We start from the raw sequence: 23,284 nt of genomic DNA, 5'->3' as shown, positions 1-23,284 counted from the left end.
TAAAATAAGGAAATCAATTATTATTTTTTTAATATAGACTTTCAAATAAGGAAATGTTTTAAATAAAAAAATATTAAAAATTTCATAGTTGTTCGATGATCAGCTTCTCTATCATCTTGCGCGTCGCTGTCACTCCTGTCCAATCTTTTTCAGTTCCATCCAAGCTTGATTTTGTTTGATTCGATCGGAGGCGGTCTGTAATTGACCTACTTACCTTAATTGTAGACCAACAGCTAGTTAACCCTAGTTCGTGCTTGCTACCATTTCTTTATGAAAGTCAATGTTTCTCATTTGGAGCTTTACTCGGACTAACTGGTAAAAAGTCAAAATCTTGAAATTGGAAAGTCGATGTTTATTATTATTTTTTTTTTTCGAGGTGAGGAATCCCAGAGCTCGACCATAGATAGTCAATGGAAACTACAAAGTCGGAGTACGATATGGGCAAAGGAAATTTCCAGTGAGAATTATATAAATAGGTTGGTTTATTTTCCTCGACGTAACATAGGTCACTCTCGAGATAGTGTAGCAAAGATAAAGACACTTTGACCAAAAATATTTTGAAAAGGAAGGTTTGACTTTGTGAGCGGCATGTATTTTTATATTATTTAAATTAGTATATTTGATATAATATGTCACACATGCTTAATAAATTTATTGTCGATTAATTATTTAAACAAAACATGTTATATATATATATATATATATAATTAAATTAAATTTGATTTTTTTTTTATTAAGTATAGGCCAAATCAAATAAGGAAATGTTTTAAATAAAAAATATATATTAAGAATTTCATAGTTGTCCTATGATCAGTTCCTCTACCATCTTGCGCGTAGCTGTCACTCTTGTCCAATCTTGTTTAGTTCTATCCAAGCTCGATTTTGTTTGATTTGATCGGTCAGTAATTGACCTACTTACCTTAATTGTAGACCAATAGCTAAGTTAACCCTAGTTCGTGCTTGCTATCATTTCTTTATCAAAGTCAATATTTTTCATTGGGAGCTTTACTCGGACCAGCTAATAAAAAGTCCAAATCTGGAATTTAAAAAGTCGATGTTTAATTTTTTTTTTTTTTTTTTTTTTTTGTCAAGGTGAGGAATCCGAGAGCTCTCGACCATAGATAGTCAATGGAAACCACCAAGTCGGAGTACGATATGGGCAAAGAAAATACTCGGGAAGAAGCCCTCTGTTTGAGCTAAATATGCATTTATATGATTAAAGAACAAAGAACACGGGACCTTAGTGAACAGCTACTCGAACACACCACTCGTAACCTTTTACGAAATTGTTTCCATCATCCTTAGATGTCTACGATGGTAATTACGAAATAACCAACTTGTATCACCATCAAATCGTTATTATCACATTAAAGGTGATTATAGGTAGCACTGAAGAAACTAACGTGTAATTACTACTAAATCATCATCATCACACAAAAAATTACGATTATGGTAATTACGAAATTACCAACGTACAATCATTACCATTAACTACGTCCAAAAGGATTTAGTGATATATCAAAATTGACATTTAAAAAGTAAATTTCTCGATCCCAACGGTAAAAAATTTTATTTTTTATTTTTAAATAAAGGTATAGGAGGTTGATATTAGTTTTAAAATTTAAAATTATTTTTTTATTTGTTTCAAAGTTGTGGAGTTTTTTAAAATTAAACAGTATTTTTTTTGAAATATTATTAAAAATTTTAAAATAAAATTAATTTTTTAAATTATTTTAAAAGTTTATGGATAATATTGATTTTTTTTTTAATTTAAAGTTATTATGTAAACTTTTCGAGTATTTTCGAAATAAAATAAATAAATATATTTTTTATTTATTAAATTAGCATTTATTTTAAAGTACAATAATTAATGTTTTAATTTGTGTTAATTAAACAAAAGAAAAGAGGCAAAAAAAAAAAGAAAAAAAAAAGAAAAAAGAAAATTCTAGATCCTTCTTAAGACATATGTGGGTTTGGCCGCCTTAGTGTGAAATGCCGAAAGTACCCCCAAGCCACAGCTGACCACATCTTGCAAGGAAACAATCCTGACCGCCGAATTATTTCCTTATAGTTTGAGATCTGAGACTTTCGAACCCCTCTCTCCACCTCGCCGTCTCGAGCGTCCCTTTTGGTTTCTCTGCTCTCAGGTCACCGATCTCTCTACCCGATCGTTCACTTCAAGATCGCCCTTTTCGCTCTTACAAGGTTCGAGTTTTTTTTAATTTTTTTCGCGCTTCGATTCATCGATTATCGAGTTCTTTGTTTTCCTCCTTGGAATTTGCTTTCGAGATCTTGTTTTTATCATTAATCTGGGTTTGATTGCTTTCGTTAGGGTTTGTTGAGATCTGATCGGTGAGGCAGAATGTTTGGAAGGCCCAAGAAGAGCGACAATACCAAATACTATGAGATTCTCGGAGTCTCGAAGAACGCGTCGCAAGACGATCTAAAGAAGGCTTATAGAAAGGCCGCTATCAAGAACCATCCTGATAAGGGTGGTGACCCTGAAAAGGTGAATTTTATCTCCTTCATCTGGTGTTCTTGAATTGTTGATTTTCTAATTTTGTGTGTTTCTAACGTGTTTTACTGATGAGTAATGGTGGCGGATCGTGATGTTTAGATCTATTGCGTAGTTGCTCGTCTTGAGTTTTAATTGTGGAAGTTGCTTTAACACGCTTGTATGTTAATCAACGGAGTCATTTGATAAGGTTATGATGATCTTTAGAGTAATTGCTGGTCTTCTTACGATGCGTATGACATTTGAACTCGTCGAGCGAATGATCTGAATTTAATTGTGATGTGTTATATTGTATTGTAATTAGTTTATCCTCTTTTCAACTGGAAAGCTAGATTAAAGTATATAATAGTCGTCTCTGTTTGCTTGGTTACTTTACTTCGTCTTTGTTCTAATTGTTCTTCCTCGACGAATTTATTCCAAACTTAAGCATAAGAAAACTGGTTGGGACAGCAGTGTTACTCTAACAGAAAAATCTTGACCTCTTGAAAAATTTCCATTTGTGACACAGTTCAAGGAGTTGGCACAAGCGTATGAGGTGCTTAGTGATCCAGAGAAACGTGAGATATACGATCAATATGGCGAGGACGCCCTCAAGGAAGGAATGGGTGGTGGCGGTGGTCATGATCCATTTGACATATTCCAGTCTTTCTTTGGTGGAAGCCCATTTGGTGGTAATAATTATTTACTGTAATGTTGAATTATGTAATATGGGGTTACCATAAGCAATTGATATCCATTTTGAGATTGTGTTTAGGTGGTGGTAGCAGTAGGGCTCGAAGGCAAAGGAGGGGTGAGGATGTTATCCATCCCCTCAAGGTCTCCTTGGAAGATCTCTATAACGGAAGTTCGAAGAAGCTTTCTCTTTCGCGCAATGTAATTTGCTCGAAGTGCAAGGGGTGAGTTCCTGTGATGGTGGTGCGTTTTGTTTTCCCTTCGTTAATTGTCGTTATATTCTGAACTCACGTGGTCTTTGCTACAACAATCACAGTAAGGGCTCGAAATCTGGTGCTTCAATGAAATGTCCTGGCTGCCAAGGATCTGGTATGAAAGTTTCCATCAGACACCTCGGCCCCTCTATGATCCAACAAATGCAGCATCCTTGTAATGAATGCAAGGGGACTGGTGAAACCATTAACGATAAAGATCGTTGCTCACAGTGCAAGGGTGAAAAGGTTGTACAGGAGAAGAAAGTTTTGGAAGTAATTGTGGAGAAGGGTATGCAAAATGGACAGAAGATTACATTCCCTGGTGAAGCGGATGAAGCGGTAAGACTGCATTCTTCTTCTTCTTGTTTTCCGGGGGGCGGGGGTGCTATAACTACTTGCAATTTGACATATTTGATGTGATCGGTTTTTGTTCAGCCTGACACCGTTACTGGGGATATCGTTTTCGTCCTACAACAAAAAGAGCACCCGAAGTTTAAGAGAAAGGGCGATGACCTCTTTGTGGAGCATACCTTGTCTCTCGTCGAGTCTCTTTGTGGTTTTCAGTTTATTCTGACACACTTGGATGGCCGCCAGCTTCTCATCAAATCCCATCCTGGCGAAGTAGTTAAGCCTGGTACGCCAACACGTCCGATGCGTTTTTTCTACTTTGTGTAGTGGCATTTCCTTACATCGTTCCGTTCCTATCTTAATTTGTGCAGACCAATTCAAGGCTATAAACGATGAGGGTATGCCAATGTACCAGAGGCCATTCATGAAGGGTAAACTTTACATCCACTTCAGTGTCGACTTCCCAGACTCCTTGAACCCTGAACAATGCAAGGCACTCGAGGGCGTGCTGCCACCCAGATCTTCGGTGCAGCTATCAGATATGGAGTTGGATGAATGCGAAGAGACCACTCTCCATGATGTCAACATCGAGGAAGAGATGCGCAGGAAGCAGGTACAAGAGGCATACGACGAAGATGAAGATATGCATGGAGGTGCCCAGAGAGTGCAGTGTGCGCAACAATGATTTTGAACGTTTTCAGGAGGATGAATCGGATCTAGCGCGCGAACCACCACCCGCCAGTCATCCAGGTTTTCTGAAAATAAATAGATGGATTTTATGTTGATTCAGTCATAGAATTACGAAGTAAGTTTCGCGTTCGTTTTATGTTCTTTCCCCTCAAATGTGTTTTTCTATCTAGCTTATGAAGCATTCAAAGATTATGTATTGGAGTTGCAGATAAAATAGGATTGGGAAACAGAACGATCTGTGGTTCTTTTCCAAGTGCCAAGATTTTTCTCTTATTTTCACCTTTGCTTGTTGATGAACACCTATTTTTTGTGCCTTAGGAGAACGAGAAGCAATGATAATGCCAAAAATCTTACGTTTAGCCTTACATTTACAGTCAAAACATCAGTTTGTTATTTTTTGTGCCTTAGATTACTCATTTTTTCAACCTTAATAGTGGTGTGGTGAATATCTGTACATTTTACTGTTTTACTATATAGGGACGAACGATGGTATGATATCTGTACATTTTACTGTTTTACTTCATAGGGACGACGAGGACGACTCTCTACGATGGTATGATATTGTCCACTTTGAGCATAAGCTTTCATGGCTTTGTTTTGGGCTTCTCCAAAAGACCTCGTACCAATGAAGATAGTATTCCTTAATTATAAACCCATGATGATTCCCTAAATTAGCTAGTGTGGGACTTTCATCCAACACCTTCCTTCGAACAAAGTACGCCTCCCCTTACTTGAGGCTCGACTCCTTCTTTTGGTGTCTTAGTCACTTTTTACTATGCCTTCGAGGAGTTTTGACTCTTTTTTCTTTTGGAGTCCTTTGTTTGGCATTTTTTAGGATTCTATTGGCATGACTAAGTTTAGAGGATGACTCTGATACTAAGTTAGACGAACATGACTCTCCACAATGATATGATATTGTCTACTTTGAGCATAAGCTCTCATGACTTTGCTTTGGGTTTTCGGATCGAACATTTTTTTTAGTTCAACCGTTGTGGTAATCGAACTCAATATTGTCTGCAAGTTGTGTTGTATCTTCTAAGATGTTTCGTGTAATTGATACTTTGTCTACCAAAAAGATAGCGGCTTAAAACTCAGCCTATCACTAATAGTTTGGCTGGCTACATGATTGGTTTGAGGAGCCATCTCGAAGTATAAGGCAAAAGACAGAGTTGTCTCTCGAGATTATGTCTCCTTAGGACTCAATAGATTAAGTGCTTTACAAATGCAAGATCTTTTTAATTGATATAAATCTCTCTTTTTAATTGATATAAACTCGAGATTTATAAGGTTAAAGCTTTAAAAACTCGAGATTTATAAGGTTAAAGCTTTAATCACAGTTGAATAAATTAATTTTTATGTGACAATCTCACATTTGCTCTCTTAGTTTTTAATACTAAAGTTTTTGAGATTTTCATTTTTAAAGTAGAAATGAAGAAAATATATATATATATATATATATATTTATATATGTATATATATATTTATATATATATATATATATATAATGTATAATTCTTACCTCTAAATTATGTTCTAGGTTGGATTAAGAGTGAAATAAAATATTTAATCGATAATTTAATAAAATAAGAAAAAAAAAAAATGCAAAAATCCAATAAAATAATCCCTTCCGTACCGAAAAAGAACGATACTTCTTCATTGAGTTCAGGCGAACGATCAGATGAGTCGTCGAGTCCAATGCATTTCAACGATTCCTCTTCGCTTCAATTCCACATCTAAGCTTCGTTCGTCTTCTCCGTCATTCGGTTCCAGGTTGCTTTCAATACTCATTTCTGCTGTGCTCGATTGTTTTTGCCGAATCATTTGCGTCAAATCCAATATTCTCTTGCACGGTTATGCGGCATTTTCACTTCAGTAATCGGTTTTTTGATGTTCGTGTACTGTTCTATTCGTTTTTCTCTCGTAGGCGTTGTTTTTCGGAAGCCGAATCGTGATTGGGATGGAGGAAAATAAGTTCGTGAGGGCTTCTGAGGCAGTTATTGTAGATTCCGATCTGCTGAAGAAGAAACTCGACTCTACGCGCCTTTCAGGTTTGCATAAGCTCCAGGTTTTGCTCTTTCTTTTTGAGCCTGAAGTATTCTGTGGATAAATGCTAGTATACTCGCATTTCTTGACCGCTGTTTATAGAAATAACAGTAGGAGATCTTGTTTAGGTCATTTCTGACTTTGATGCTAGCGTGATACTGGATTGATGGCTGCGTAGGGAAAGATAAGATTTGATGACTATTACTGTGCTAACTTCGTGAAGATTTCTTAGTGAATCTCTATTTTTTCAACCTGATGAACTTGATTTATGCTTTGCTGACAAGATTGAAACATGTATAGCCACTCATAATCTTCTAAAGCAGGGAAACCCTGAATATTATTCTAGGACGGATGAACTTTATAAATATTACCACCCTTTGGAATATCGTCCTACCATTTCGATAGAAGAGAAAACGAAGCTCAATATCGAAAGCTTCCTTGCGTCCTTTTTTGATACCTGCCTTTTCTACTTCCTGGACCAGGTCTTGAGTCTGAAGCTTCACGGATCTTTTAAGAATATTTGGATCGTTATTAGGAAAATCTCCGTCTCGAGTCTTGGGAAATTGAAGCGACCCCCTTCTGTTTCTTTTGTCTGTAATGTCATTTTTAATTGAATATTCAATGAATAGAGAGATTAAATCAAGAAAAAGAATGAAGAATTCAGGTTTAGAAAAAATAAAGAAATGGCAAGAACAAAAGTCGTATGGATACACAAAAACTACGTGGGTGGATGAATTCCATATTTGAAGTTGCAATCGGATCGATTCTTATCATTTCAGGGTACCTTCCTTTTTTTAGATGGCTTTTACTTTTCCTTGGTCATTTTATTAGCGGTTGTTATGATTGTTACATTTGAATGAGCTTTTGGTATGTTAATTCATAGTTTAAATAAAAATGAGCGTGCTCTTGATATGGCTGCTCCTCTTCATGACCAATTGGGTGATGTAGATGGCGCTATTGATAATAGTGCCTCTGTAAGAAAATGGACAATTTGGTGACCACATAGGGGATTTGGGGATTTCAGATGGTTCAAAGTACGACACTTGGATATCCGTGGGGTTTTTGTACGTAATCTTTTTAAACTTCCTTGCGTCGATGTCATCTGTTTGGGGTTTTTGTATGAACACATACTATAAAAAAATATGTTTGTGCTAGGTGAGAATTAAGGCCCTGTTTGGGTCGTATGAATATTCATTCTTGTACTCAATAATAAGCTCCTTTTGCAGGAATGACACCATCAAAAACTCTCTTGACCGCTACGCTACGAGTGCACTTTTGATATTGTCTACGTGGTAAGGCGAACATCACCTAAAATGGGAAGGAAAATCTCTACTTTTATTTCTCATGACGATTATTGTTAATATCTAACTTTTCTTCCCCATATCAAATACCATAAAACTTTAACCAATTTGAATGCTGACTGCAGAATGATGCATCCATGCTGGGAGTGGTTAAACTTGTACAACAGCTCTTTCCAGTTGGAGGTGTCTGAGGGACAGACCTTTCTATACGGTTAGTGAAGGCGATCTTACTTACAATATTCTTAGCTGAGTGAATATACTCGCAGCCTTTACTTCACATTCTTTTGTAGAGTAGTTATTTCAACGTAGAGCTGAGGAATTAATGTCTTGAATTGGGGTTTCTCTGCTGCTGTCACTGGTTGCTATTTGGTGGTCACTTACCATAATTAGTTATTTAGTTGTTTAGTCATTTGAAATTCTTTGTTTTATGAGATAAAAATCATTAAATCCCATTAGCTTTTGAATAATTTTTTTACATAATAATAGAACAAGATAATTCTATAGTTCTGATCTAATAGATTGGGTAGCTATTGCAAATTTGGAGTGAATGCTCAAGTTTTTAGACGATTATAGGGATTTGTTTCATCAAATTAACCTGAAACTTAAGTTTATTTGTTCCAAATCCACAAAAGGTACACATTATTTTATTAAATATATATATGTCATGAAATCTGTGGAGCAATAATTACAAGGAATTTAGTAAGTATGGAATTAATGGGCTTTATAAACATTTAACTTATGCCCTCTTCAATACTTCATTCCTTAGTACAGTGGTTTAAACAAGAAGGATCTCCAAAAGTTAATTAGAACTAAAACAGAGCTTTTGAGTTAACTTATGTAATTAATCCTTAGTCGTTGCTTTTGCCAAAATTTGATTCATCCAACATCATTTTGGCACGGTGGAATTCTATTTGTAGCCGTTGATGAAGGGGTGTTGATGAACTCAAACCTTTCTTCTTCACATCTTCCAGCAACTCCCTGATCGGAATTGCTGCGAGAAAGCTCTTGATATACTCTTGGCAGCACTCCTTCCCTGTGCATACAACCTCTTCGTCTGTATCATCATCATTCCTCGACTCATCTTTGTTCTCAGTCGAAGCTTCTTTTGGGCTACTTGACTGTTCTGGTGTTGTAGCTTCTTCAGAGTCACTTGGTTGCATGACATCGACCGGCGGTTTTTCTTCTAACATCTCTGTATTGTTTAGTTGTGGCACATCAGTAGTAGATGGTTCTGCCTCTGATGGTTCTGAGCTCTTTGATTGATTTGTGTCAATGGTGTTTTTCTCCTTCAATGACTCTTTGCTTTTTGATTGTTTTGTGTCAATGGAGGCTTTCTTATCTGATGACTCTGTGTTCTTTGATTGCTTTGTGTCGGAGGTTTTCTCCTCTGATGCCTTTGTTTTGTTTGGTAATCTACTAATTACTGTCTCCCTGTCGAATTTCAGAATGTACGCTTGATTGCACCCCTCGTAGAGCCGCTCGCCCAAAGTGTCTATGATGTAGTAAGCATCCTTGTCAACCTTCAAGATGAAGAAGTGGTCATTCCAGCTCACAATGTAGACCATCGATTCACCTGTATTTGTTGGAAGGTCTGCTGCAAGGAGGCTGATTTCATCCCATATGGTGTCGAAAGACATGGCGCCCTTAAGGAACTCGAAAACACCCTCTTCCTCCAATCCTTCTGGGTGGAAGAATCCAACATATGACTTCTCTGCAGCAACAGATAGAGGTCGGATTTTTGCATCAATCACCGTGTCGAGATCAAAGTGTTTATCAGGGAACTGCTCCAGGTAGTCTTTATTGTCACAAAGGTTTCTCCATTCTGCAGATCCATCTCTGATCAAGTTGTCTAATTCAGACTTGATGGGCATTTCATCTTGGTTGGAAAGTAACCAATCAGCAATAACAGCAACTAGAGCTGTGCAGGCACTTTCCCCAGAAGCACGCTCGCTCCTTTGATCAATAGAGGCGAAGAAGACTTCGGTGTTGACTTTCAAGTGTCCGTCTCGACTGGTTACCTCCTTCTGTTCCCAACTACCCACAGCAAAGTTATCATCTCCAAATGCAGCTGCTGATAACTCCAGATTATACCACTGCAAGAACAAGAAGAACAGGAGGCCATTATCATTGAGCTATAAGAAATACCTACAAAGTCTGAGTAAAGCAGAGCGAAACACAGTGCAGTTCAGGTCTTGAGAATATACCCAAGTGAAAAGCTCATTTGTGCTCTGCTGCCTACGGGCAAAGTCGATATCGTCTCCACCTTCTTCACCATAATGTTTCTTCAGAAGAGGCTCTTCTTTAATTTTACGAGATTTGAAGCTTAACTTCCTCTTCCTCCACGACAAGATTTTGCGCATCGAGTTCTGCTGTGTAGTTTGTGAACTATCACTATCAATGTCCAAGCATCCTGCACCATTGCCACAATAGATCCAACATTCATCTCCATTGTTGGTTTTTGTACCAGGGAGGAAAATTCCTGCTACACGGTTGGCATGGGCTAGTTTTTCATAACCAAATAGCTCCTGAACACGTGAATCCTCCTCGTTCCCACCATCATCTATCGAGTCCGAATCAAGCGAAGAACTCTGAGAAGAATCCTTATCCTTAATGTAAAACCCATCAACTGTAGCAATGTTTTCTTCATGGAATACTTCCTCGGGTTTTCCTGCTGATACACAATGTCTAAATATTTTAACTCTATCTAGACCTGCTCTTATTGCAGATAACCCTTCTTTCTCTGTTGACAAAGCAAATGGTGAAGTTGGGGAGAGCGTCACAGGCATAATCGACCTCCGCACCGTCCTCGAAGGCTTTGTATCAGTTCTCAGCTCCACGAGGCTAAGAGAGAGCTGCAAAATCGAAGACGAATTACATCAGGGAACAAGATGTGCAGATGTTGTTGAAGTTGAAATGTGTTAAAACTTACAAGGAGCAAGGGGCTAAGCTCTGCTGCAGTGCTGCCACGGACGTTGAGAGGAAGGCTGATCGGAATCTCATTTCCATCATATGAAGTAGCATATTCTGCAAGGTTCAGTGATGCAGTCCCGACTACAGCATAGCTATTTCGAAGTACTTGGTTTTCTCCCTGTAATGAGTTAGTAAAAAAAATATTGATCTCAATTAGTGATACCATTTTAAGTGCTAAATCACTGCCCCAAAAGACAGGATAAACTGATTGAGAGAGGCTGAAGGCTCCCACTCGAGCAAAAGAAAATCTTGACAGACTCCAATATTTTACAAAGGGAATAGAAAGGACCTCCCAAAGGCCCTTTCCTTCGTTTAACATAGCGGGCCAAGACAAGGCTCGGGATCTACCAAATTATTTTTATATGGTTTATTTGTAACCACTTAAGTTACTACCCGCTAGCAGATATTATTTGTTTTACTCCATTATATATTACTGTCAACGCTCACAGTTTCAGAACGCTTACAACTAGTAAGAGGTTTCCACACCCTTTGTAAGGAATGCTTCATTCCCCTCTCCATCCGATGTGGAATCTCACAATCCACCTCCCTTGAGGGTCAAGGTACTTGCTAGCACACCAGTCACAGGGCACATCGCCTGATGACAAGCTCTGAACGCTTCTCTATTAGTAAGAGGTTTCCACACTCTTTGTAAGGAATGCTTCGTTCTCCTCTCCACCCCTCTTGGGGGTCAGGGTACTCGCTAGCACACCAGTCACACCTTAACACATCACCCGATGACGGGCTCTAAACACTTCTCTACTAGTAAGAGGTTTCCACACCTTTTGTAAGGAATGCTTCGTTCCTCTCTCCATTCGATGTGGGATCTTACAATCCACCCCCCTTGAGGACCAGGGTATTCACTAGCACACCAATCACACGCTAACTAACTCTGATACCATTTGGAACCGTCTAAACTTACTGCTAGTAAATATTGTCTGTCTTAGTCCGTTACGCATTGTCGTCAGCTCAGACACAGTCTTAAAACACAACACGTATATTAGAAAGATGTTTTCATATCCTTATAAGAAAGGAAATGACTTTGATTATAAAATTATTAACATAGAAAGCGGAACACATTAAATTCAATTTATGAGAGATGATGACATCTCCTTGAATACTACACTGTTTGAAAATTATATCATAAAGTGACAATTGCATATCATAACATGGGGACACATAATTAAGATAATGTTCTAATTATTTTTATTTTCAACTATAGAAAAAGTCAACACACAAAAAGGAAAATTGGAATATCAATATCAAATCATCCCACCAGCCCCAACCCAAAAGGAAAATTAGAGAGCAAAAAAAGAAAAAAAAAACATAAAAAATTACAAAAAGGGCAAAATAATTAAAATCGACTTGTCTTCATCATCAAAAGTCAAATCCTCCATGGGAACCAAGCAGAAGAAACAGCATGACAAAAATTCAATACCATTAATTCAATCAATTCAAACAGCGAGCAATAAATTCGTTAAGAACAAAGAATTTTTCAACGAAAAGTTGAGGGATCGATTTCTTACTTTTTGAAGAACTGTGAGAGAAAGCTTCCATGGAGGAATCAGATCCTCTTTCGAGCCGAGAATTGAACACAAAATCCTAAACTCTTCATTCCAATCCACCGATGCTCCATCTTCACAGACATTGCCCTTATCTGTGTAGTTCCTCTTCACAGACCGTCGCCAAGAACTCAGACCTATAATTTTCTGCCCTTTCCACTTGATTTCCACCACTAAACCACTCGAATCCTTCAGCGATAGATTCGCCAAACCTTCCAATCGGCGAAGATTGATGATCGCCTCGTATTTTCTCGACGAGAACGTCTGCCAAGACGTCCATCGGACCAGTTTCACCACCATTAAACGATCAAATCGAAACAGAAACAAAAACACAGAGACAAAACAGAATCAATAACGAATATCGGATTGTTGAATCGCAGGAAGAGAAGATCGATTGGAAAGGAATCAAAGAAGAAGATCAATTGATTGCGGATTTGGATTAGGAAAAGGGATAAGAAACGAGAATTTGAAGAAGATACGTAGAGAATATTTTGGGGGAAGAATTGAAGAAATGAGGAATTGAAGAACTGAAAGAGAGGATTTGATGGATATTTATATTGAAAAAAAAAAAAAAAAAAAAAAAAAAGTGTAAAAAGGCTCATGAATTTGGGCTCCACACTTCAATTTTCAGAAGAGAGAGAAAGAGAGAGAGAGATTTACTCTCCATGAAAACAAACAACCACTTCTCTCTCCTAATATATATTTTTTTAATAGTTTTAATAACTAAATTAATCTCTTTTTTTTTTAATATTCTATTTTTTTAATAACAAAATATACAACATTTAATCAAATTTACTGATAGTAACTACAAAAAAAAAAATTATTATTTTAAATATTATTCTCGAGTTGTTATTGACATGTCTCTCGTTTGTTATCTCTCTTGTCTGCTGGTTGATCTTAGCCCTTCGTTGCATCGCCATTTGAATCAACTAACTAGATTTTATACCATGATTATTCGAACCTACGTACTCGACCTGACCCAACTCGAGTTTAGGTTGAATAGGTTGGATTTGGTTGCCGTTGTTAATCGGGTTGGTAAATAGACCAACTTATAAATTCACGGTTGGTCCAAAAAAATACCCTTAACTCGACCCATATACACCTATATCAAGGCTTAACAACCCAAGCCCATTGCTAGTAGATATTGTCTGCTTTGGTCTGTTGTGTATTGCTGTCAGCCTCACGGTTTTAAAGCGCATCTGCTAGGGAGAGGTTTTTTACACATTTATAAGAAATGCTTCGTTCCCCTCTTCAACCAATGTGAGATCTCACAATCCACTCCCTTAGGGATCAACGTCCTCGCTGGCACACCGCCCGGTATCTGGTTTTAATGCCATTTGTAATAGTCTAAGCCCACCCCTAGTAGATATCGTCCACTTTAGCCATTTACGTATGGTTGTCAACCTCACGGTTTTAAAACGGATCTACTGGGCAGAGGTTTTCACACCCTTATGAGTAATGTTTCGTTCCCCTCTCCAACCAATATGAGAACTCACAATCCACCTCTGTAGAGCTCAACGTCCTCGCTAGCACACCACCCCGTGTCTGGCTCTAATACCATATATAACACCTCAAGCCCACCGCTAGCAAATATTGTCCACTTTAGCATTTATGTATAGCTGTCAACCTCACGGTTTTAAAATAGGTATACTAGGGAGAGGTTTTCACACTCTTGTAAGGAACGTTTCGTTCCTCTCTCCAACAAATGTGGAATCTCACAACATATATCTTCACATCAGATATTTGAATTCACCTTAGTAGTTGATGAACTAAAAACAAGTAAAATTATAAAGAATTTTTTAAAGATCATGTTCTTAAGATCACTCTCGTTCAAATGTGATCTCAGTTCATTCATATACTCAACTGTTACATATACTTTACTAAATTTTAAAATTTTAAAAATTACCTTCTAATTTGTTAAAAATTATTTTCGAGAGGGGTCGAAAAGTAAATAATAATAATAATAATAAAATAATTATGAAATTAAATAAAAATAAAATAAATATTTGTATATATAATTGTATAGTAAAAAAAAAAATATATTTTTTTAAATTAACAATAAATTCGAGTTGGCTCGATTCAATCCAATCTAAGTTGTAGTGTAACTGATGAACCAAACCAATCCACAAACGTTTCATTTATTTGAACCCAACCCAATCCAAATCGAGCTCGATTAGATTGATCAAATTTTTCGAGTCATCTGATTTTTTTTTAACGCTTTTAAAACTAAAAATGTTTAGAGGGAAAATATTTTAATATTAGGTAAAATTAGTTTGAAATTGGAGTTGAAAAAAAAAAGATTTTATTTAATTAATAAAAATAAAAATAAAAATAAATTTAAATTGGCTGAAAAACAAATCACAACAGTTAGATAAAGAATATGGAGTCTTCAAGTTTAGAAATTAAAGATATTCTTTTCTTTTCTTTTATTTTTTAATTTTTTTTTTAGAGAATTTATGTTAAAATGCCAATAATGGAAGAAATATTCTTATTCCATATTTATTTCCATTCTTGTCAAGCAACTATTAAATAAATTATATATATATATATATATATATATATATATATATATATATATATATATATATATATATATATATAAATTTAATTTTTATACCGATCTGTTTTGGTTCGGTCGGCCAAATTCAATTTTTGATTTAGTTCTTAGTGTTAGAATCGGAAATTTTTACAGACCATAAAATGACTATTGTTGCTGTTAGAGATTCAACGAGATAAATGACCTTTCGAGACGTGTAAACATTGGTTGTGATCGTGATTTATGTGATGGTTATACATGCATGTATTATGTTATTGAAAGAACAGTTACGGGACCTCAAGCATGTACCGAAACTGCCTCGATAACGTAAGTTATACGCTCTTTTGTTTTCTGAGTTCTTAATTGGTAACAACATGCATTTAGTAACAATTCTAGTCTGTCTAGGTTTAGAAAAATTGGATCGTTACATGTTGACTTCTATCGACACCAAATCCCGATAGTCAACATTTTATTTTATATATTTTTCATTACTTATTACATCCTCCATCCAATAATAGACTTATAGAAAATTAAAAGAAAAAATAAAAAAAAGACAGAATATTATATTAAGTAACAAAAAAATTGATTGAATATATATATATATATGACAAAGTCAACTAACTACGTTTGAATGTTTCAAGCCCATTATATATACATATATATACATATACACACATATATATATATACATACATATACACATAAACATATAAATATATTATTATAATATTATAATATTATTATAATACTATAATATATATGCATATACACATATATATACATACATATTATTATATATAGTCGATATATACTTAGTTTTTATCACCCATTTTTGCGAAATATTTTAAATATCACAAATTAAATTTTAATAAAAATACTCTTACATTTTATTTTATTTTTATTTTTTCATTCACTGATTATTTTAGACATTAATTAATTCGTTATAAATAAAAATGATCGGTAACAATTTAATCGCTTATTATACTTTAAAATAAATAATAATTTAGTTTCTATACTTTAAATTTATATGATTTAGTCTATATATATATATATATATATATAAACATTTAATGCGATTTTTACGTTGGTAAATCGATTAAGTCTTTTCAAACTATAAATTGTAAACCGTTAAACGGTAAAAAAACAACGCTAAAGTGAATATAACTCTGATAATTAACGTGTACAAGTATTTTCATAGTGCAATGAACGGGTTAAAAGGTAAAAGACGATTTTGTCCCTATAAAAGAGCGGCTCAAACATGAAAAATCAAGGCAAATATGACCAAAAGCTTCAAACCCATTTCTCATCAGAAGTCATACAAAACAGTGGAAGGGAAAAAAAAGGAAAAAAAATATATGGCTTGTCCTCTGCATAGTATTTTACGTGTTGTGTTTGATTCGGGTGAAGAATACTCGTTGAGAACGAGGGGAAAACGAAGAGGTCGAAATGAATGACGTGGTATCGAACCCGAGCAGGCGAGCGGCCGTGCTCCTTGCTCTGCAATAACTTGCAGGCAAGAACAATAAAGAAACTAACTTGAATGTTACCTTTACATAATACACTAGAGTTTTAGAGCCTCCCTAAAGCCAATGCTGAAGCTACTTTGTAGCCCTTTCTTGCCAGTATTCACTACATTTCCTTTTTGCATCATCGCCACGAACTCGTTATAGTCGATGCTTCCGTCCTGTAAAGTAAGGAGAGCGTTGAGGAAATAGTAGCGAAAGAAGAGTTCGGTCTCGAATAGTAAGAAATTATGATGTCTTGGCATGACGAATGGAATTACTTACATTGTTTTGATCGACCTCGCGCATCATTTCTTCCATTTGAAGATCCTCTATCCCGAACTCTTTACATGCTTGTTGAAGCTCGTCGTGGGTAATGAACCCGCTTCCATCTTTGTCGAAATATGAAAACGCTGCTAGAAGATGATCTTCCTTCTCGATTTTGTTTAGATGCAATGTGGCAGCTACGAACTCCCCGTAGTCGATGGTTCCGTTGTTGTCTATATCCGCCTGCAATTCCAGAGCATAGACTTGAAACATGTCTACCGACCAATGAGTTAATAGTTAAGAAAAAATGCTCTACAGAGTCTGTAACAACCTAAGCCCACCACCGGCAGATATTATCCTCTTTGAGCTTTTCCTCAAGATTTTAACACGCGTATGTTAGAGAGAGGTTTCCACACTCTTATAAGGAATGTTTCGTTCCCCTCTCCAATTGATATGAGATCTCACAATCCACCCCTTGGGGGCCAGCATCATCGCTGGTATACCGCCCGGTGCCTGGCTCCAATACCATTTGTAACAGCCCAGGCCCACTGCTAGCAGAATTTGTCATCTTTGAGCTTTCCCTCAAGGTTTTAAAACGCGTCTGTTAGGGAGAGGTTTTCACACAGTTACAAGGAATGCTTCGTTTCCCTCTCCAACTGATATGGGATTTCACAATCCACCTTCCTTGGTGCCAGCGTCATCACTGACACACCGCCCGGTGCCTGACTCTGATACCATTAATAACAGCCCAAGCCTACTGCTGACAAATATTGTCCTCTGTCAACTTTCACTTATGAGCTTTCCCTTAAGGCTTTAAAACATGTCTGTTAGGGAGAGGTTTCCACACCGTTATAAGGAATGCTTCGTTCCCCTCTCCAACTGAGGTGGGATCTCACAATCCACCTCCCTTGGGGGCCAACATCATCGCTGGCACACCGTCCGACGCCCAGCTTTGATACCATTTGTAACAGCCCAAGGTCACCGTTAGCGGATATTGTCCTCTTTGGGCTTTCACTTGTGAGCTTTCCCTCAAGGCTTTAATAGGGAGAGGTTTCCACACCCTTATAAGGAATGCTTTGTTCCCCTCTCCAACCGATATGAGATATCATAGTGTCGCCAGCAAATCGCTACGAATACTAGTAGATTAAGATATGCATTTATTTTGGATAAGCGGTATCAGAAAGCACGAACTTACTGCTTGCATTAGGTCGTAAATTTCGGACTCCTTAAGATTAGCTCCAAACTTTTTCAATCCAGCTTTGAGTTCTTCAAATGTGATTTGGCCGCTGTTGTCAGTATCTATCATCTTGAACATTTCCTTGAGTCCAGCAATTTCTTCTTCAGATAAGCTCTCTGCAATGACCTACACAATACAAAACAAATGAATCAATATACTCTTTCACTATGAAATCTCACCATTCTCCATCTGGGGCTGCAAAATTTATTATATCTAGCGAAAGTTTCGTCTCGATTTCATGATAGACTTGCTTCTCGCCCTCACAACAATCTCCTTCACGATGTCGATAACTAGATTATTTAAAGCTATCAAAGTTTCTCTACGATCACCGGGAGGTGCAGTCGGAAAGGAGGAAAGTTTGGGACATCATTCGTTTTAAGGCTTAACTAGGCGTTCCTCCTCCATCTTTCTTTTATCATTGTCTCCACTCGAGGAACCTTTTATGAGACTCGAGCCCTCTTTCCAGTTGATTTCTTATTACCGTTCACTTATTTCAAATGTGTAACAGTCCAAGCCCACTGCTAGCAGATATTGTCTACTTTGGCCCGTTAGTATCGTCGTCAGCCTCACGGTTTGAAAACGCATCTGTTAAAGAGAGGTTTCCACACCCTTATAAGTAATGTTTCGTTCCCCTTTCCAACCGATGTGAGATCTCACAATTCACCTCATTTGGGGGCCCAACGTCCAAAACTTGGCTCTGATACCATTAGTAACAACCCAAACCCACCGCTAATAGATATTGTCCACTTTGGCCTATCGTCATCAACCTCACGGTTTTAAAACATGCTTGTTAGGGAGAGGTTTCCACACCCTTACAAAGAATGTTTCGTTTCCCTCTCCAACCGATGTGAGATCTTCATTTACGGCTTCCATTATTGCTACTTCGCTTGGTTAACAATGATAGTTGTAATTAGCAAGTAGACTTTTCTACAGCCATCAGTATGGGAAATTCAAATACTTACCTTGATAGCCATTTTCTTGAGCTTGTTCATGGCTGAAAACTGCTTCAAGCGAGTCAAGACTGCCGAGTCAAGCGGCTTGTCAGGAGCGACACCATCAACTTGAACCCAAGGGTGGCCTGGAATGAATTAGCTCGATAAGCACATTGCGACAAGAAAAAATGCTGATCATATACGTAAACCGATACAAATAACTCGATGTACGATGAACAGCTATGGATAATGAAATTCACGAGATGACTTACACAAAACTTCATATGCTGTCAGTCTCTTTCTCGGGTCTCGAACAAGCATTCTTCTAACCAAATCTTTCGCACTGTCGGAGATGCTGGGCCAAGGGTCGGAGGAGAAGTCAAGATCGCCGTGCAGGACCTCTTCAAATATCCCTTCCTCAGACTCTACACATCAAAAGATGGAAGACAGAATAAGAGAAGTGATTATAACAAGAAATTCATATTCAGTTTAATGGAACAAAATACACTTACCAGCCCAAAAGGGAGGCACTCCACTTAACAGAATGTATACAATTACTCCAGCACTCCAAACATCTGCTTCTGGACCATATCGCTTCCGCAAAACTTCAGGTGCAACATAGTACGGACTCCCGACCACATCATTAAACTTTTCGCCTGAACGAACACAAACCAGAAGTGCCCAGTCAAAAGCACGACCTAGTGTAACTATACAGTTCTACATTCATATGTATATAAACCGCTAAATAGCGGGAACTAGAGTGTAGCAGCCTAAGCCCACCACTAGCAGATATTGTCTCTAATGGGCTTTCCTTTTCGGGCTTTCCCTCAAGGTTTTTAAAACGAGTCTGCTAGGGAGAGGTTTCCACACTCTTATAAAGAATGCTTCGTTCCCCTCCAACCGATGTGGGATCTCACAATCCACCCCTTTTTGGGGCCCTGCTAACACTCGTTTCCCTCTCCAATCGATATGGGATCTCACGAGATATACCTGGTTTGAAGAACATTGATAGTCCAAAATCAATTGTCTTGAGAAGTGATTCCTCTTCCTTGCTAACAAAGAGAAAATTCTCGGGCTTAAGGTCACGGTGCATAACTCCAAGAGCGTGACATGCCTCCAAAACCCCGACTATGGTCCTAGTAAGCTCAGCAGCCTTTCTTTCGGTATAATGTCCACGTTGAATGATCCTATCAAATAGCTCACCTCCAGCACACAACTCCATGACTACCTGAACTGCAACGGCATCCTCGTACGCCCCCTTGATCGATATAACATTCGGGTGTCCAGCCAAATGGTGCATTATCTGAATTTCCCTTCTCACATCTTCAACATCATCCTCATTAACCAACTTCCTCTTTGCAATAGACTTACAAGCATACTCTTTCCCAGTTGCCTTCTCCACACACATATATGTTGTCCCAAATTGTCCTTGGCCTAATTTTTTACCCAAGCTATAATACTCCTTAAAGTTTCCCGTTTTCGTCTGTAGAACCGAACCACCTCGAAGCCCAGCACTACCCACCCTCTTCATAACAGGGCGCACCTTCGGTTCCATAGGCGGTTCTGGTTTAGCTACTGATTCTGGCATTGTCACTTTTTCAGGAGGTTGGTTTTGAACAGGCAAAGGCGATTCGGGTTCGCTAGCTACTACCTCTCGAACATTTTCTCCATTAGTATGATTAGAAACCGAGTTCTCCGGCGTTTTAGATCGCCACATAGCAGCAGAAACAGATTCAAAGAATCCATTCTTTGAAATACTTGGTCCTACACAAGTATTCCCCATTGATTCCTACAACTCAAGATCCTTCCAAGCAAGTTCCTCAATTCAAACACAAAGAAACATTCATATTCTATATGATCGATTAACACCAAACTTAAGATCCGATCTCCAAAAGCTCAATACACTGAAATCTCAAACCAAACACCTAGCTCTACCTCTAAGCTCAAAAACTAGCAACAGAATTACAATCAAATAAGTATAACTCAAGAATCAGAATCGTCCCCAAAAATGGCAGAGAAATCGAATAGAAAAGTATATATAAGCAGGTAAAGTAAAAAGTCAATGCATCAATCCTTGAACCTAATCAAATCTGAAGATGAACTACAAAATCCACATCGCCAAATTCTTCAAAACAACCAGAATCAAACCTAGAAATCAGAAGAGGCGATCAACAAATCGAAGCTATGAAAGCAACTAATCGACCGATCAGAGCAAAAAACCAAAGCGGCGGTGGATCTTAAGCAAAGAACAGGCGATAAACGAAATCGATGGGCGATAAATACATAGCTGAGTAGTCGAACTCCGGATGAGTTGAGCGGAAGAAGAAGAATCGTTGAGGGTTATGGGTAGGCTTTGTCTGCTAAGTACAAAGAGTTGTCATGGAAATTTAGAACATGGTTGGGATTTTTATTGCGCCAAAACGCGTCGAGCTGTGATGGATAATTGAATTCAATCTCCGCTCTCTTCGGTTGGCCTGCTCTCCTGAAGAAGAAGTCAAATTGACGCGAATTGACGCAGTCTTTTTTTCCCTATCTAAGGTTAAAAAGGTAATTTTCTTCCCTAATTTTTTTCTTTCTTTACTTGTGACCAAAACAACTTTTAATTACTTTTTTTATTTTACCCCTTTTGAATTTGAATCAATGTCAAAGTTCATACCTTTTTGGGTTTGACTTTTTAAAAACGCTCGATCATGTGAGCTACTCGGTGGTGCCTTTTAGGCTAACTTGTTTACTATATCTACACGTCTACCTTTTTTATCACTAAGCCGTCGTTTCTGATATTTACGTAGAAAATGTAATTTAGAATCTCTTATTTCAGATAAAATTATATTATTTTTATTAAGTAAATTATGGTGAAATAAAAAAAAATGGTTACCTTTGACTTTTTCCAATTTTTGAATCATTTGTTATGAGATATTTTTAATTATTTTTTTTGTATGATTTTTACCGTGGTAAAATAATGGGTTTTTCTATACAAATAAATTACTTTTTTTTTTGTCTATACTTTTACTTGTTCCTTGTTCCTTGTGGATGTTGTTAACAGCGGCCTAACAGATATCTCAGTCTTGCTTGTCCAGGACATGTTGTCTATGGTTGCATGCTTGTTCCAAACCCCTTTTACATGCTTTCATCTTAGATAGGTTTTTACCATTCCATATTGGGTCAGTATGAGGGTGTATGTCCGTTCACCAAAATTGTGTCTACACTTGCAAGAGCTAAAATGACCCAAAATGTACTATAGGGGATATGACTAGTTGTCAACTTCTTCCTACCCGATAGTTATATGCAACACCATTTTCAATTTCTCAAATTTTGCTTTCAAAACTCTATTTCGAAATCTCTCTGCCCCGTTTTCTAGAACTTTCTTCTTGAAACGAGGCCAGAAGCTCGAGCATGCATCGCTTGACCGTAATATATATAGAGAGAGAGGTTGCTTGACTTTCAGCTTAAGTCATTAATATTATTTTAATTTCCACATAATTAAATTAATATTAATATAATTATTTAAATAAATGAGCAATGATGGAAGTTCCCATTTACATTAAATAAATATTACTTAATTAATAAAGTTTGATTTTGCATATCCATGTTTGCTTTTTGTACATGGGATTATATTACTTAAAAAAAATATATTATTGGATGTAATGGAAAATAATATTTTAAAAAGTTAAATAAATAATAAAATAAAGCTTTAGTTATTTTGAATTAATGTTATTATGTAACGTTTAAATAAATGAGAATACATGAATAAACAAACATATACCATTAAAGTATGTGTGGCCGAACAAGCTTGGATTTTGCATGAACAATGTTCGGTAGGCTAAGACAAACACGACTTAAGGTCCGACGAAGCCACAGAGCCGGACAACAAATGAATATGAAACTTGAGTTCTCCTCAAAGCTTGTCGTGAGCGTATCAAGATCACGACGCTGCACGGTTGAAAATATATGTCCGTGACATTATTAACATATTAGTACATATATACATAATATTTTTTATATATATTAATATTTAGTTTGAAATTTTATATAATTTAAGTTAATTAAAATAATGGGATAAAAATATCAATAAAAAATTTATTTCCAGCAACAAATTAATTTAAAAAATTAAAAGATGAGATAATATTAATTATAGAAAATAATATTTAAAAACCCCAAAAGCTACTTTTAACGACTTTTGCAAACCGTTAAGAAAGTGATAGTCAAATCTAAATAACTTATTTGATTTAAAATTATAAATTAACGAGAAAATTTAACAAATAGAAAATTAGTATTCTTAAATTCAAACATATATTTTATAATATTAAATTATTGTAAGAATCTCATGAAAATATTTTAAATATATATATGGTTTGAAATTGAAATTTTTAAAAAAATTTAAAACAAAATAAAAAAATTTATATTTAGTAAATAAAAAATAAATATATTTTTTTAAAATGTGAAAGACTAATATTTAAA

At 36.6% G+C, this 23,284-nt stretch overlaps 3 protein-coding genes and 1 long non-coding RNA gene across 4 annotated transcripts; 2 read left to right on the top strand and 2 right to left on the bottom strand.

Moving 5' to 3' along the window:
* The first annotated feature begins 2,044 nt into the window (after positions 1-2,044).
* On the top strand, positions 2,045-4,844 carry LOC111801370 (dnaJ protein homolog). The gene is made up of 7 exons (XM_023685347.2): positions 2,045-2,205; positions 2,333-2,509; positions 3,024-3,186; positions 3,270-3,411; positions 3,504-3,780; positions 3,877-4,075; positions 4,161-4,844. Exons 2-7 carry the CDS (start codon positions 2,363-2,365, stop codon positions 4,472-4,474), a joined length of 1,242 nt encoding a protein of 413 aa, XP_023541115.1. The 5' UTR covers positions 2,045-2,205; positions 2,333-2,362; the 3' UTR covers positions 4,475-4,844.
* Positions 4,845-8,461: 3,617 nt separating this feature from the next.
* LOC111801369 (uncharacterized) lies at positions 8,462-12,882 on the bottom strand. Its single transcript, XM_023685346.2, has 4 exons — positions 12,317-12,882; positions 10,753-10,911; positions 10,028-10,675; positions 8,462-9,916 (listed from the first exon to the last, which is right to left on the bottom strand). The coding sequence occupies exons 1-4, from the start codon at positions 12,650-12,652 to the stop codon at positions 8,672-8,674; spliced, it is 2,388 nt and encodes a 795-aa protein (XP_023541114.2). The 5' UTR covers positions 12,653-12,882; the 3' UTR covers positions 8,462-8,671.
* On the top strand, positions 8,958-11,219 carry LOC111801373 (uncharacterized). The gene is made up of 4 exons (XR_002816129.2): positions 8,958-9,098; positions 9,269-9,613; positions 9,682-10,435; positions 10,549-11,219. It is a non-coding gene; the product is annotated as an uncharacterized LOC111801373 (long non-coding RNA).
* Positions 12,883-16,166: 3,284 nt separating the features above from the next.
* LOC111801765 (calcium-dependent protein kinase 1) lies at positions 16,167-21,312 on the bottom strand. The gene is made up of 7 exons (XM_023685913.2): positions 19,817-21,312; positions 19,339-19,482; positions 19,099-19,251; positions 18,857-18,972; positions 17,853-18,020; positions 16,676-16,900; positions 16,167-16,572 (listed from the first exon to the last, which is right to left on the bottom strand). Exons 1-7 carry the CDS (start codon positions 20,607-20,609, stop codon positions 16,450-16,452), a joined length of 1,722 nt encoding a protein of 573 aa, XP_023541681.1. The 5' UTR covers positions 20,610-21,312; the 3' UTR covers positions 16,167-16,449.
* Between the last annotated feature and the right edge of the window lie 1,972 nt (positions 21,313-23,284).

This window comes from Cucurbita pepo, chromosome 9, assembly GCF_057944985.1.
Source record: "Cucurbita pepo subsp. pepo isolate OVF chromosome 9, ASM5794498v1, whole genome shotgun sequence".
NCBI classification, from domain to species: Eukaryota; Viridiplantae; Streptophyta; class Magnoliopsida; order Cucurbitales; family Cucurbitaceae; genus Cucurbita; species Cucurbita pepo.
Note: the sequence above shows the minus strand (reverse complement) of the source record. Positions and strands in the feature narration are given on the sequence as shown.

Excerpts from the sequence above, each read along its gene's own strand:
- LOC111801370 (XM_023685347.2), top strand. The coding sequence starts at position 2,363 with ATGTTTGGAAGGCCCAAGAAGAGCGACAATACCAAATACTATGAGATT. Across the intron at positions 2,510-3,023 it reads AGGGTGGTGACCCTGAAAAG|TTCAAGGAGTTGGCACAAGC; the intron begins GTGAATTTTATC and ends TTTGTGACACAG. Across the intron at positions 3,781-3,876 it reads CTGGTGAAGCGGATGAAGCG|CCTGACACCGTTACTGGGGA; the intron begins GTAAGACTGCAT and ends GTTTTTGTTCAG.
- LOC111801765 (XM_023685913.2), bottom strand. The coding sequence starts at position 20,609 with ATGGGGAATACTTGTGTAGGACCAAGTATTTCAAAGAATGGATTCTTT. Across the intron at positions 19,252-19,338 it reads AGTGCCTCCCTTTTGGGCTG|AGTCTGAGGAAGGGATATTT; the intron begins GTAAGTGTATTT and ends TTTGATGTGTAG. Across the intron at positions 18,021-18,856 it reads TCAAGAAAATGGCTATCAAG|GTCATTGCAGAGAGCTTATC; the intron begins GTAAGTATTTGA and ends TGTATTGTGTAG.
- LOC111801369 (XM_023685346.2), bottom strand. The coding sequence starts at position 12,652 with ATGGTGGTGAAACTGGTCCGATGGACGTCTTGGCAGACGTTCTCGTCG. Across the intron at positions 10,912-12,316 it reads CTCTCACAGTTCTTCAAAAA|GGAGAAAACCAAGTACTTCG; the intron begins GTAAGAAATCGA and ends AACTCATTACAG. Across the intron at positions 10,676-10,752 it reads AGCTTAGCCCCTTGCTCCTT|CTCTCTCTTAGCCTCGTGGA; the intron begins GTAAGTTTTAAC and ends TCGATTTTGCAG.